This window comes from Chenopodium quinoa, unplaced genomic scaffold (genome assembly GCF_001683475.1).
Source record: "Chenopodium quinoa cultivar QQ74 unplaced genomic scaffold, ASM168347v1, whole genome shotgun sequence".
In the NCBI taxonomy this organism is placed as follows: domain Eukaryota; kingdom Viridiplantae; phylum Streptophyta; class Magnoliopsida; order Caryophyllales; family Amaranthaceae; genus Chenopodium; species Chenopodium quinoa.
This window is the reverse complement of record NW_018744996.1, coordinates 109,960-125,290: the sequence shown is the minus strand read 5'-3', so window position 1 is coordinate 125,290 and position 15,331 is coordinate 109,960. Positions and strand designations below refer to the sequence as shown.

General features: G+C 29.6%; 1 protein-coding gene across 1 annotated transcript; it reads left to right on the top strand.

The window, feature by feature from the left end:
- Positions 1–4,864: 4,864 nt before the first annotated feature.
- Positions 4,865–5,850, top strand: LOC110707197 (polygalacturonase inhibitor 1-like). The gene has a single exon (XM_021885202.1). It carries the CDS (start codon positions 4,933–4,935, stop codon positions 5,656–5,658), a length of 726 nt encoding a protein of 241 aa, XP_021740894.1. The 5' UTR covers positions 4,865–4,932; the 3' UTR covers positions 5,659–5,850.
- Positions 5,851–15,331: the final 9,481 nt, after the last annotated feature.

Genomic DNA, 15,331 nt, shown 5'->3' with positions numbered 1-15,331 from the left:
TCGATTCATAAACAATTCGGTTTATAAGCGGTTCGATTTATAAACGGTTCGGTGCAAACGGTTTGTAGTTTGCTAACGGTTCGGTGTAAACGGTATTTATGCCAGTTCAAACGGTTTCGGGTTAGAAACGATTCGGTTCATTTTCGGTTCGGTTTCCTTTCAGTTCGGTTTAGATTTGGTTCGATTCTTAAACGGTTTAACGTTACTCGGATCGGTTCGATTTCGGGCTTACTAAAATGCGGTTCAGGTCGGTTTTCGGTTTCAAAAAATCGGTTTTTAATCGGTTCGGTTCTCATTCGGATCGGTTTCACCAATTCGGTTCGGTTTTTGACAGTACTAGCTAAAACTAAAGGGTACACCGTATTGTATTCAAATCTTGGATACTAATATACTCTGTAATCAATTTTGTAAGGTCCACCCATAGAATAAATCCAATTTTCGTCAATATATTAGGGAAAATCCCAGCTAATCTTATTGATTGCTGTAAGACGTCAATCTAGAGGGTATATCTGTCTTTTCCGTCATTTAGTTGGGGACATGGGGGTAAATTCAACATGCTGATATGTCAAGATTGCCACATGATCGTACAAGCTGCCGTTCCCGTTAATATCATCGTTAACTAAACGTTTGTAGCTGACTTTAACGTTGACAAACGAAAGTTAACTCAAACTTTGGGTTTATAATGTGTTTTGAGTTCATTCCGCCATCCCACATGATGTTTTCACTTTAATGCCCCTTAATATTTCAGATAATTAATTTTCCGCTTCCTTTCACTTTTTCTCCATTAATTGATGAAAATTTATCATTTTAGAATTTATTCATTATAGTCTATCACACAATTACACGACTTAGGGCCTGTTCTATTTAGCTTAATTTCAGCTCAGTTCAGTGCCTAATTTCATTCTCTCATAAACAATTTATTTCAGTTCTATTCAGTTCAAATCAGTTCAGTTCAGACTCAATTAGTTCGGTTTAGTAAATCGGAATAGGCCCTTATACTCACAAACTAGTGTGTGCCCCATAATTATGTTCGACTATTTGTATAGCTAATTTCTTTCTCTCATAAACAATTCATTTCATCTCTATTCAGTTTAGTTCAGTTCAGTTCAGACACAATTAGTTCAGTTCAGTAAATCGGAATATGCCTTTATACTCACAAACTAGCGTGTGACCCATAATTATGTTCGACTATTTGTATAGCTAGTATGTGGTTCGAACGTTGCCTCACGTGTCACTTTTTTTTTACCTCATATGTATTTATTTTCTAATCTTGTAAAAAATAAATAAATTAGTTAATCTCTAATTTACTTAAAATGAAAGGATTACATAATGTTATGTGAAATTTAAAACAATAATAAAAGTTGAGATGTTAAATGTATCATCTTCATGTATTGGAGGTTACGCGTTCGAATCTAACTCAAAGCATATTTTATTTTGTTAAATGAAGTGGCAAGTTTACGTGACACATAAATTTTGGATAGGCGTATATACTTTGAATAGCGACGTAACATTGTGACATGGCGCATGTCCTTTGAATAATGTCACATGGCACCGTTCTTTTAATATATAATATAGATTGCAATATGCTTTTGTTTTATTTTGTTTGTTTTTCCCTAATAATGTGAATAAATTTCAATTCTAGTATTTCATTACTTATATTATTCAAACATCTTGTCTACATTGATATGTGACTTAAATCTCTTTGTTACGTTTCACTTAAATTCACATAAAAAATGGATAACTTGCATACAAAACATAATTTGCTACATTTTTTATAACCTTATTTAGGGTGTCTTTTTTTCACCTTATTGGACCTGAATTTATCCGCATTATTTGAACTGAACTTATTTGACCTTATTATATCTGATTGAACATATTAGACCTGATAGATTGAACAAAATAGAACTTATTGGACCTTATTATTTTTATTTTTATTATTATTATTATTATTATTATTATTATTATTATTATTAGTGGTAGCAGTAGTAGTAATAATAATAAAATAATTGTAAAGAATAATATTGTAAATAAGTACGAAATAAAATGGTACTATTAGGGTGTGTTCGATCTGATCTTCACCTTATTAGACTTGAATTTATCGTAACTAAACTTATTAGACCTTATTAAACTTATTAGAACCTATTAAATTTGTTAGACCTTAGAGCCTGTTCTGTTCGTTCACCTTATTTTCACTTAATTCGGGACTAATAAGTTAATATCAGTTCAATTAATTTAAGATAAGTTCAATTCAAAAAAAAAAAAAAGTTCTGATAAGGGTTACCCAAGTTCAAATTACAACTAAAATAAGTTTTAATCAATTCTAATAAGTTCAGATAATTGAAAAATCAGGTGAATAGAACACACCCTATTATTACTAATTCAAGACTTATTAGACCTGAAACTTATTTTTATAAGGTTTAGATAACATGCCCTTAATATGATGTATAATTTATAAAAATTTATTATTAAGAAAATTAGTATTTAATATAATTATATTAGACATGGTTAGTACGTACTAGACCTTATAAATAGACCCTATTAAACTTATCAGAACTTATTGAAATTATTGCACCTTGTAACTTATTTAAACTTATCTAAATTTATTAGACATAAAACTTAATTTTATAAAGTAAAAAGAACATGCCCTTAGTCATATACAAGTATTCATACTTCCATTAAAAAATAAATAAATAAATAAATAAATAAAAAATTAGTATCTGCCCACTATCAAATTTATCCACATATTTTGACGTATAAGATTGATTTTAATTTTGACTTATTTTATCCATACCTTTTAAAAAGTATGAGAAAACATTTAAGAATTAGCTCGTCTTATGTGCGGTTGGGCACACCGTGTGGTCGCTTGTAAAAGAACAAAGTATCTCCTATAACACTGACTGAGTAGCCTCTGTAATACTGACCGGGTAACCCCTTTAACACTGACCGAGCAACCCCTATAATACTGATGAAGTAACCCTGTAACATCGACTAAGTAACCCCTATAACACTACCAAGTAACCCCAATGATGGCTGGCCACACGATGTGGCCAACCGCATATAAGAAGTTGTGTTTAAGAATAGCGTGAAGACAAATATATCCTTATATGTTTGTTTACATATACGCCCCTATTGATCTAATGTTAATTATATTGCATCTAAGCTTTCCCTTGTGTCGTTTAATGATTTAACTCTTATGAATAGTGTTTGGACAATTATACTCTTTTTTTTTTTTTAAAATGGACAATTAATTATACTCTCTAAAATGTTTATTTATTTATTTTTTCTTATTAATATTATTTTTTTTATAAATATTGAGAATAGTGCGTTGACATTTATACCCCTAAAATTATTTGTTTATATATTTTCCCTCATTAGTATCGCAAATAACTGAAAAAGCTCTCTAAACTTAGCTAGCTATGACATATATACGCATCATGTGCGTTAGTCACCCTAGTTATTTTAAAATTAAAGTTGTATTTTTCTAAATAATTTTAATTGCAGATTTGTATAAATGGCGCCCAAATTATAATAGCAATTTGGAATTAAGACAACATTTGATTTTACTACCTTCGTTGTAGATTTTGTGCAATTTTTAGGTATTATTTGTGAGGTATAAAAATTAAAAATTGCACATAATATATAATGGAGATAGTATTATGTTTATCAAAATCATTTCGCTATTTGTTTGTGCTTAACAATTTCGAACCCATATGCAAAAAATTTTGGAACCGCCACTGATTATTATACCTATAAAACTGTCTATAAATTAAAAGCAATTGCATTTCACTTGTTGCAGTAAAATACTACGTACATAAATAACAAAGTCAATGACTAACAAATAGCTAACGAAATACAAAGACCAATGAAAATTCTAATGTAGTCATATGAGTTTTGACTACCACAATTTTAAAAAATAGACGGCTGAGATTATTTGTTTTTAGATTTATTTTAATTAGTAATTTTGATCAAAAATTATTATTTTTAATTATTTTATATATACTTTTAATTTCCAAAAATTATTTTTTAATATTTCCAAAAATCTTTTTTTTTTTCCTAATTTTATTACTATTTATTGATAATCAAAATAAACATTAAATCAAAAAATCAAAATAAATACAGTTATAATTATAGATATCCATGAGACCATGACAATCAACTACATGATTATCCTTTATCTAATATTAATACAGTTATAATAATTCACATGTTGTAATTTTCTTTCAAAATACAGCAGTCACCAAAAACTACAACACAACATACAGGCGATGCCGCTACTTGTACTCCGCAATTCTACAACATAGACGCCACCAACAAGATCCATACAGCGAACGACGATGTCTGAGAAAGGTTTGAGCTGTAGCGTGACGTCAAGATCTAGTTATATGAGCGGTGGGATACATTATTTTTTCGTAACCGTCAACCAGCTCGTAATTAATTTGTCGTCCAATGATATGACGTTATATTTAGATATATTTAGGGTTATTTGGATAATATTAGGATTTATTGTTTCCTAGTTTATCTAGTTTTCCTAGAGTTTGAGATAAGGTAGGAAACCACATTCATTGTATTATAAATTGATTGATTATGAGTTAATAGAGATTAAGCCAAAGTTTATTGATAATTCATAATTGTACACGTTACTAACTTCGCAAACGGCTTGATGAGCGTTGGCAAACGGATTTATTTACGGTTGACACAGTGTGTATATGTCATTTGAATGAACAAGCAGCTGACTGTGCGGATTGCTGAGTTGGCAAAGGACTGTTCACTTTATTTTCTATAATACCACTAGATTAACAACTCTTGTTGATCAATACGATCAACTGGGGCCTCCCCAAGATATTATGCTTCTATAAATAACCCCTTTAAAAATCTTCATTCTACACCCAAATTTACACAACTCATTACTGTTTTAAGTCGATTATTATCACAATGCCGACGTTTCTAAAATTCTCTCCCATATATTTCACTTTCCTCTTCACTTACTTCACCTTCACTACCGCCACCGACTTTCCACCATGCAACGCCCAGGACAAGACCGTCCTACTAAAAGTCCGCGATCATTTCGGCGGCCCAAACGGCCGCCTCTCGGACTGGGAAAACGACACAGACTGTTGTTCAGAATGGAGTTTCGTGGGGTGTGGCACGAGCGGCAGTGCATACGGCCGCATCAATACTGTCACATTCAGCCGCTCATGGGGCCTTTCAGGTACCATACCTCCAGACTTCGGTGATTTGCCTTACCTCGGTTTTTTCATTCTAGCAGATAACATCAACGTCACAGGGACTATCCCCAAGTCCTTTGGCAAGCTCAAGAATCTCTACCACGTCGAACTCGACACGAATAGCTTAACCGGGCCTATCCTCAATGAGCTGTTCAAGTTGAAAAAGCTCAAGGAAGTCGATCTCTCCGCTAACCAACTATCGGGCCCGATCCCACCGTCTGTTACTTCATTGTCGTCTCTCTCGCAGTTTAACATTTCCCACAATAAGCTCTCCGGTTCCATACCCCCGATGCCGAAGAGCTTGAAGAGTATTGATGTGAGTTACAACCAGCTTTGCGGCCCCATTCCTAGTGGTTTGAAGGGGTTCAAGCGAGCTAGCTTTGAGCATAATAAGTGCCTTTGTGGTCCACCTTTGGCTGCTGGATGCAAATAAATAAATTATGTATTGTAATTAATTTATTATAGTTGGAGTGAATTTTAATTTTTGTGATAAATAAGCTTCCGTCTACACTGTATTTGCTAAAAATGGACCGTTTTAACAAGGATATAACAAGTACTCGGTTGTGCGCTTTTATTTTTTAAAATAAACTGAGTCTATGGAAGTAAGATGAATTGGAATTTTGTATCTCAATTTATGCCATTTTAATTCCTTTCTTTGATCCACATGATCCCTCTTAAGAATCCTAGCTTTCGTAGTATTATTTTCTAAATTACGTAGTATATTAAATTATTCAAGCCTCGGATCGATATATTTATCATTTCCTATTGTTTGGATCAGAAGTTTCAAAACCACCACCGATCCGACCCAATCTCCTGAAAAATATCCAAGTACATGAACACAATAATTTAATATGACTCAAGTTTAAAAATAAATCCAACCCAATTCGGCCTTCACTGAACTCTACCCGAATATCTCAATTGACACCTCTAGTTTAAATCATTATTTTGTCTTATAAACCTATGTCTAATTATTTTTTAGGCCATAATAACAATCATAGAGAGGTTTCACATAAGGACAAGTTCGACAATTAAACATGCACACATATACTTAATATTTACTCCCTCCGTGTTTAAATAAATGAAACGTTTTTTACTTTTACGGAGTTTTAAAAATATTAATTAAATTTATTAAAATAATAAATTGTGGAGTATAAGTTTGAGGAGAGAGAATATTATTTAAAAAAAAATAGAGAGAATATTATTAAAAAGTAGAGAAAAGTTACTAAAAAATAAAACATTTTATTTATTTAAACACCGCCGAAAAAGGAAAACGTTTTATTTAACAAGTAGGCTTCGTGACATAGGTTGCATTGCAGCTATGACTTACATCAACATGGTCCCAAAACCGAAGAAAAAAAATTTGCTCAAGTTGAAAATTAATGAAGTTGTTCCATATTTGTAATGATTTTATTTGATTTTGATTGTTCGTATATTTATATAAAAAAAGTGATTTTATTTGATTTTTCAAAATTATAAAAAGTGATTTTATTTGATTTATAGTTTTGATTCATGCATGCAATTGTTAGTAAAGATATTGTTGATTAAGACTCAAGAAGTAGATGTAACATCATATAGATCAGTTCAGAAATGTGGCGAAACTGGATTAGGATAAGGTAGCAACTACGAGGCTACGAATAACAAAGTGGCAAATGAGTCAAGATTGTTGGCTTGCTGCCCTCGTTAACATAATTATATGGGGCCAACTAAAGTGAAAGGCCAAACCATCCGCTTTTGACGACCAGTCTTGCCTTTTCTTTTCCCATTTATTGACACTCCTTGCTAAGAGTGGCAAAATCCAATATTTAGGTTTGTTTTTCCAAGTAAAACAAATTTGTTTAAGTGATACTCTTTCCCTCTAAAAATTGCTAAATTGCTCCTATTGTAATTTTTATGAGGAAATTTTAAAAGTTTTGACAATAAATTTTCATCAAATTATAAAAACTACTTCTAATAAATTGATTTTTATGTTTATTTTCTTAATGAAAACTTTTTATCATTTTTATGTACTCTTTCAATTTTTTAATTGTTACACTTATCAAATGCAACCGTTTTACTCATGCAAGCACGTATTACACTTTTATATATGACAAACGACTTTTTCCTCTTTTTTTTTCTTTTAATAGAAAAATTTAACAAAATTACAACGTTTGATATTTTGCACTATTCACACAGGGATTTCTCAGCCTCGAGCTACTAAAGCCCTTAATGCCTCTAGTAATTGGGAGTTTATGTTGGTATTTTATAACGCTTTTAATACCTTTTTAACACCAACAATACCTTTTAACACCAACAATACCTTTTTTAATACCTACTAACTCAATATTAATACTTAAGATGGAATTTTGATGACGTTTAAAATAAGATTATTTTTACCTTTTTTTTTAATTAATGATTTTTTAACAGTACTAGTTATCACAACTCTATTACTTATATATCGAACTAAATTAACTCAACAGTTTAATAGTCCACCATGCTTCGCAATAACAATTTTTTAACTAGATAGTTTTGACCAATACTTGAACTTAGTCGACAATGGAACCTCCGGCGTTCTGAGCTTCCGCCTTTACCAAGGTAGCTAACCCCAACCCTGCCTTCCTTAGATCAAGCACAACACAGATTTAATTCGTTTCCTACCTTAGACCGTAATTAATCTCTAACCAAACAATTCTTTTTGTTTTTATGATGGACTTCTTAATAGAAAGATAATTTATTTGATATAAAGTTCAAGGGGATAACGTTCCCTTCTTAAAAGAAACTTTTATTCATAATTTGAAAAGATTACAACACTCATATTTTACAACACACTGACTGAAAGTTTAAACAGACATGAGTTGAACTAGAGTTTCTTTACTTTGAGAGAGATGGAGAAGCAATCTGTCTCTTAAGGTGAGGATTTTTTTAGAGGACTCTCTAATGTTTTCAGAGGAATGCTCTACCTTAGTCCTCCAACTCTACCGTCACTTCGTTGCCTGATGCCCTTTATATATAGGGGAAGGCTTACATAGATTACCGACACCTTTTATGGCTTATAGCAAGCCATGACTCAACAAGTGAATGTCCACTGCTTTTCTAAAGACACTTTAAATTAAATAAAACGTGGCTACAGTCAAAGAATTGAAGACTGAATTATTGCTGGTGTGGGCTCGGGAATCCGTTATCTCATTCATCATCATATCTTGTAGACCATCCTCGCTCTCTTTACGGTCTCCATAATGGACGTATATGAGGTTATCTTCTTCTATTCCGAGATCTATCACACACTTGACAACATATGACTCGTTCCATGTGACAAAGATCTCAATAAGTGCTCTTTTCCCTCTAAGGATAAATATCTTCTAGCTTCAACTTTTCAAGATAATCATACACTGATTCACCATGTGATACTCCTTCTTTTAAGTAATTTCTTAACCATTCTGGCGCTACTATAGTAGTATTTTCCACATGTATTATGACTGGTGGTTCTTCCTTTATTGCTATGAATTGGTTAAGATACTAAGAAATATAGAAAAATCCATAAACTCTTACTTCCGTAGGGTCTCTTACTCTTCTTTGATGGATACAGACTGGATCTTTTACTTTGCAATGAACATCTTCAAAATGATTAAAAATGTGGAGAGCTAACTTTTCCTTCAACTATTTTGATATTTGCACTTTGCACTTGGACTAGTTAACTCTTACTTTAATTTGTATCTCGTTGCCTCATAGATTCTTCTAAATACATACCTTTGGAACTTTGTGAGTTTCCAAAAAAAAATGTAGTATTATTATCATAAAATGGTACAATGCTATGAACCATTCCATAATCTCAAGGTCTATAGTGCTCTGCCACATATGGTGCTCTCGATTCTAGAGTATAGGGATGAATTGACAAAGTTCCCACTCTAGAATTTGTGTTGAAGACTATTCTACTTCCCCATAGATAATAAACATCGATCTATCATAAAACTTGTACGATCTTGGTACAACTAAATTGTACCAAGATTTAAACTCGTTATATCTTATTTTATTTATTTATTTAACTAAAGCATAATTAGAAATACTAATGAAACAAAAGGTGCATTGGTAAGTATGAAAAACTCTGACATTATTATTAAAAAAGAACAGAGGAGGTATATTTTATTATTATATATCTCTCCTCTCATGGGTAAGTCGGTTCATACTTAAACTCACTATTACTTTTTTTATTTAGGAAAAATTGAAAATAATAATACAACTTTTGGCCCGTTCTTTTTTTAATAATACAACATTTGAATTATACATTAGTACTACAACCTTTGAAGGTATTGAATTTAAACAGGCAAAAACTGGTTGGTAACTTGCTTTTACAAGTTACCATGACACGTATCATCGTTTTATTGGTTTTTGTCAATTTAATTTGAGTTTTATAAATTTATTCAATGTTTTTTAATTTTTAAAAGGTATAAATAATAAAATTACTTTTATCATTATTCTTATTATTTTGTAACAAGGGAATACTCATAAAAAATATTATTTTGTTAGTATTTTAATACACCAACTATTTCACTTTCATCATATTATATCAAAGTCAACTAAATAACATACGAAGTATTAGAATAAGTCTTGTGTACAACATGTGTACATTAATTTTATTGTAAAATGGTCAGTTTAAACGTAACTTTAACTATTTTTATGGTAAATTTAACCACTTAAAGGGTAACTTTTAATTGTCATTGGTTTAAATTTTATTTTAATGTGTAATTTCTTATAGATACGTGATTACATACAGTGGCGGAACCAGAATTTTTTAATAAGGGGGGCCAAGAGTAATATATGTAATAATATGTCTCGTATAAAAATAGTATGGAGTATATTGAAATATAACAAAAGAATGAGACCAAAAAAAAAAGTGTTAGGGAGAAGGTTCGAACTTGAGCTTGGAAAAAATCTCTGTGTCCTCACCCAAGACCAACTCATCTATATTACAACTAGCATAAATTAATGCAACATTTATTAGATAACTAAAACCAAGGGGGAGGCCAAGACCCACCCCAGCCCACTTTGGTTCCGCCCCTGATTATATACTATAAACACTAATATGATTAATCTAATATATTATAAGTTTTGTAAGATAAAATTTATCAATAGAAAATAATAACTTTTGTAGTATAAAGGGTAACTTTAACTACTTTTAACATAACTTTAACCCGTTTTACAATAAATTAACGTATACCCGCTTTTTTTGAAAATTTGTGAATTTTGTGTATGTCAAAGTGTATTCCGTAACACACTTTAAAAAGTGATGTACATGAAACGAAGATATTAAAGGTTTAAAGTGCACATTAATGACTATAAAAGCCAAAATGGAACAATAATTTCTAAGTAACTGAGGGAGTAATAATAAACAATCCGATCCAAAGTTAAAAGAAGCTTTGTAAAAATAAAAATAAAAATCCGGATAAATACATACAATATATATATATATATATATATATATATATATATATATATATATATATATATATATATATATATATATATAAAAGAACCTTCCTTTATATAAGAACTCATTATATGTAAGAACTAATTTGGACCGTGGGATTAGATTTGATCTGACGCTCAAAATGAATTGGTTAGTAATGACATTTTAGTAATTTTTGCTGCATTTTCCCCTTTCTTTTACTTTATTCACGTTTTCCCCTCTCTTTCTCTCTCTAGACTTAATACATTATACCTCTCTCTCTCCTTTCATACTTTTGGATGCAAATTTCTCCAGAAATTAGGGTTGGTAAGAAATTAAGGTTTGTTGTTCAATTTTAATGATTAAATTCTTTCCATTCATTCTATTCTATTGTATTCAAATTATTTTTGCTGCAATTTTTTAGCATTTTTTAATGCGAAATTCATCAAATTTTTTACCCGATTTTGCTGCGATTTTTCGTGCGATGTTGCTGCGATTTTAGATGCGATTTCTTGCTTCAATTTTGATGCTATTTTGCTGCGACTTTTATGGCGATTTTTCTCAAAATTTTCCTAGATTTTTTCTCAAAATTTTCCTAGATTTTTTCTCAAAATTTTGATGCTATTTTACCGTTTTTGTTCATTTTTTGTGATTTAATATTTTCATTTTTTTATTTTCTTTAAGTTTTGCAATTTATTTGTTTGATTTTAATTTTTTATTTATTTCATCAGTTTTTTTTTCTTTTATTTCTGATTGATCAGTTGTACTTTTTGTGAGTTTGTCTGCCATCAGTTCAGCAAAAAACAATGATTCCCCAAAAAAATTATTTAGAACATAATTAAGAATAAATATGGTGGTTTTAAAAGTGACAAATAGAACATAAGGAGAAATAGTTCCCATTAGTGGAGATGGTGGGGAAGGATTATATGATACTAACAACTATAGATTAAAAAATGTTTATCATTCTGATTAACCCCACTCTTAAAAACACCCACTATTTTCCTCTTTAGTTGTGGGTTCAAATCCCACGTAGGTTAATTTGTTTAATGTGGAGACCAAAATTTTCTATAGCTTTTGGTCTTTTGTCTGTTGATGGATTTAGAATTTGGATGATGAAGGTCCAACAGAGATCTTTATCTTATGTTACTCATTAAGGTTATTTTAGATATTTTTTTTTTTTTTTTTTTGCTTCTATTTTAGTTTACCCTATTCCAAAGTTTCTTTATATGTTTTAAAGTCTTTCATTTTATGTTCTAAAGTTTTCTAACTACGTTATGAAGTTTACCTTATATGTTCGAAGGTTTACTCTATATTTTGTAATAATCCCAACACTATGTCCATTAAATTTCTTCATCTTCTATTACTCATTCAGGTTTATAGTTGCCTTTTTGCTTTAATTTTAGTTCTGAAATTATGATTTATAGAACATAAGAAGAAATAAATAGAACATAAACTCAAATATCTAGAACATAAGCAAAAATAATTACAATATAAGAGCAAAATATTAGAACATAGCTAGCTATAATTATAATATAAAGTGTATGGTTTAGTACATAAAGCAAGCTTAAAATATAAATTAATTTACTATATTCTAAATTTTTCTCTCTATGTTCTAAAGTTTACCCTATATGTTCTAAAGTTTTTCTCTACGTTCTAAAGTTTCTCTCTATATTATGTTCTAAAATTTACAGTTTAATCTATATTTTAAAGTTTATTCTTTATGTTCTAAAGTTTATCTTTTAATTTCTAGAGTAATTCACTATGTTCTAAAGTAATTCACTATGCTCTCAGCAAGTTTAGAACATAAAGTAATTATTCAATATGTTCTAAAGTTTTTCCTCTAAGTTTAAGAGTTTATCTTACATGTTCTAAAGTTTTCCCTGTATGTTTCAAAGTTTACCCTATATGCTCTAAAGTTTATTCTTTAATTCTAAAGTAATTTGTCATGTTCTAAACTATTATTTAACAATTTTAGCATGTTCTAAAGTTTATTTTTTATGTTTTAAAGTTTATCCTGTAGGTTTTAAAGTTATTATTATGTTCTAAGAAAGTTTAGAACATAAAGTATTTCATTATGTTCTAAAGTTTATTCTCTATATTTTAATGTTTACCTTTTAAATTCTAAAGTTTATCCTTTATAAACTAAAGTAATTCACTATGCTTTTTTTTCCAGATTTTTTTTAATTTTTTTTTTAATTTTCTTAAGTTTTTCTATTTGCTTGAATTTTATTTGATTTTAATTTAGGTTGCTTTTTTTGCTACATTTTGTGTTTTTTTATTTTGAAATTAGGTTTTTGCATATACATGGATTTAGATGATGTTGAACCTAATTCTCCTTCTTCTTCTGTTACTCATTCAGGTAATTTTAATTGTTTTTAATGCTTTAATTTCAGTTTACTTACATGTTCTAAAGTTTACTTACATGTTCTAAAGTTTACTTACATGCTCTAAAGTTTTTATTCTATGTTCTAAATTTTTCTAGCTATATTCTAAAGTTTACCTATGGTGTATTTATATGTTCTAAAGTTTTTTCACTTTATTCTAAAGTTAATTGCTTATGTTATAAAGTAATTCACTATGTTCTAAATTTTTTTCACTTTATTCTTGTAGACACCTGATTGTGTTTCCCCAACAAACCAAACACAGTGATGAGTACCTTTCATGTCTTTGCTTATCGAGTTAGGTGAAGCAGGACTTTTTCTTTGTCCTTCCTTTTAGTTCCTTCAATTTTTTGTATCTTTTTGAGGTCCTTCAATGTTTATTTCCAGACGAGGAGGAAATTGAGGCTCATAAAACGAATATCAAAAATGCTAAAGGATCTTATAGGAGCCTTCTACTTGTTTTACTTCATATTTTTTTTCTTCGGCTATTTTTTCTTCATCTATTTTTTCTTCAACTATTTTCCCTTCATCATCGCCACTTGTGCCTACTTCTAGCTTATGCTTAGTGCGTGAGCTATCAATTAACTCTCCATCATTGTTAATAAATGGTGAACAAAAACGATTTAAGACAGTTGGGGTTTTCCCACCATCTCTCTCTACAAAACATCTTCTACATTTGGATGATTCCCCAACGTTTGACATAGTAACAACATCGATCTTGGATATGATTTGCGCCAATGAAGACTCAATGATTGACATTGAAGAACGCATTTCTTTGACATCATTCTCCAAGTTTGACATTAACAACAAGCTGAATTAAAAAACAAAACTACATTTTTAGGTAATGACCAATTTGAATACAGGTAAATGTAAAAATCACAAACAGAGTACAAAATTCACACATCATTACTCCGAATCAAACAGGGTTTGCGAAATAAAAAATACATTTATGTTTAAAAATCACAAGCCTTTAAGAAATAAATAATTTATATACACAAACCCTACTAAAAAATAGAGTTTGTGTATTACGTAACCCTTAGAAATCAATTACTTTTTTATGTTTAAATATCATGTTCTAAATGAAATTGCAAGTATGAATTAGTAATTCTTATTTTTATTTTTTAAAAAAATAAAAAAACAGTTAGGTGATCACACTTACATATGCGTTCTTCACCATGATTGTAGTTCAACAGTACCAACTTCGATCGAAAGACTTATGATTCTACAATTGAACGTGAAAAAAGAAAAATAAGTAAAATTCTATAGATGAACGTGGCAGGATTTGATAAAGAAGAACAATATATAGCTAATAACCAAAAAAAAGGGTGAATAAAAGTTAATTAGGAATATACCAAAATTATCAAAACTAATTTATATGCCCAGGATTTCAAAAATAATTTTTCCAAAATATAATAAGATAATGATCCCATAGATTTTTTTTGCTAAAATGATATGATAAGAATTCCAAAAATCTTTTTTTGTTATATGATTAGCGTAAAATTGTGATTTTAACTAAAAATGAAAACACAATTGTTAGGTAACCATATGAATGCCTTGAGAACGAGCAGATTCCATTAAAAACATAAAACTTAATTTTTTAAGTAATGACCAAAACTAATATTGATGAATGCCTTACACACAAGCAGATTCCAACTACAAATTAAAACTAAATTTTTGAGGTAATGACCTAACTAAATATAGGTAATTACCTAACCACAAACAGATTACAAAAATCACAAATCTCGATTCTGGATCAAACAAGTTTGCAAAAAAAAATAAAAAATTTGAACTCTAAATCACATAGCATACCCTCGTTATCCATTGATTGTTAAAATATTGAAAGATCTGCGTTTTACATCATCATATTACACGCTCCTAAGGCTACTTTCATCCTCAAAACTATCAAACAACATGATTTTTACATTAATCAAAATTATCAATCGAACCCTAAAACGAAATTCGTAATCGAATCATGGAAGCAGATTCTAAACAAAATAAATCCAATCTTTAGATGGAATTTTTGTCGGAATTTTGGTCTGAGTTCCAAATAGTTTATACAAATTAATATCATGAATGAAGAACAATGATGAATTTTTTATTTTCTAAATTTTAATTATAATTTAATTTTTCGAAAATAATTTTAAAAAGATAAAAATAGATTTTAAAAACCTATAATTATACATATATGTATAGTACATTTAGGCTTTCAAAAATAAATCAAAAATATATGTATAGTACACTTATACATATATATATATATATATATATATATATATATATATATATATATATATATATATAAGTGT

Bases quoted from the DNA above. Each gene is read 5' to 3' on its own strand.
- LOC110707197 (XM_021885202.1), top strand. From the start codon at position 4,933: ATGCCGACGTTTCTAAAATTCTCTCCCATATATTTCACTTTCCTCTTC.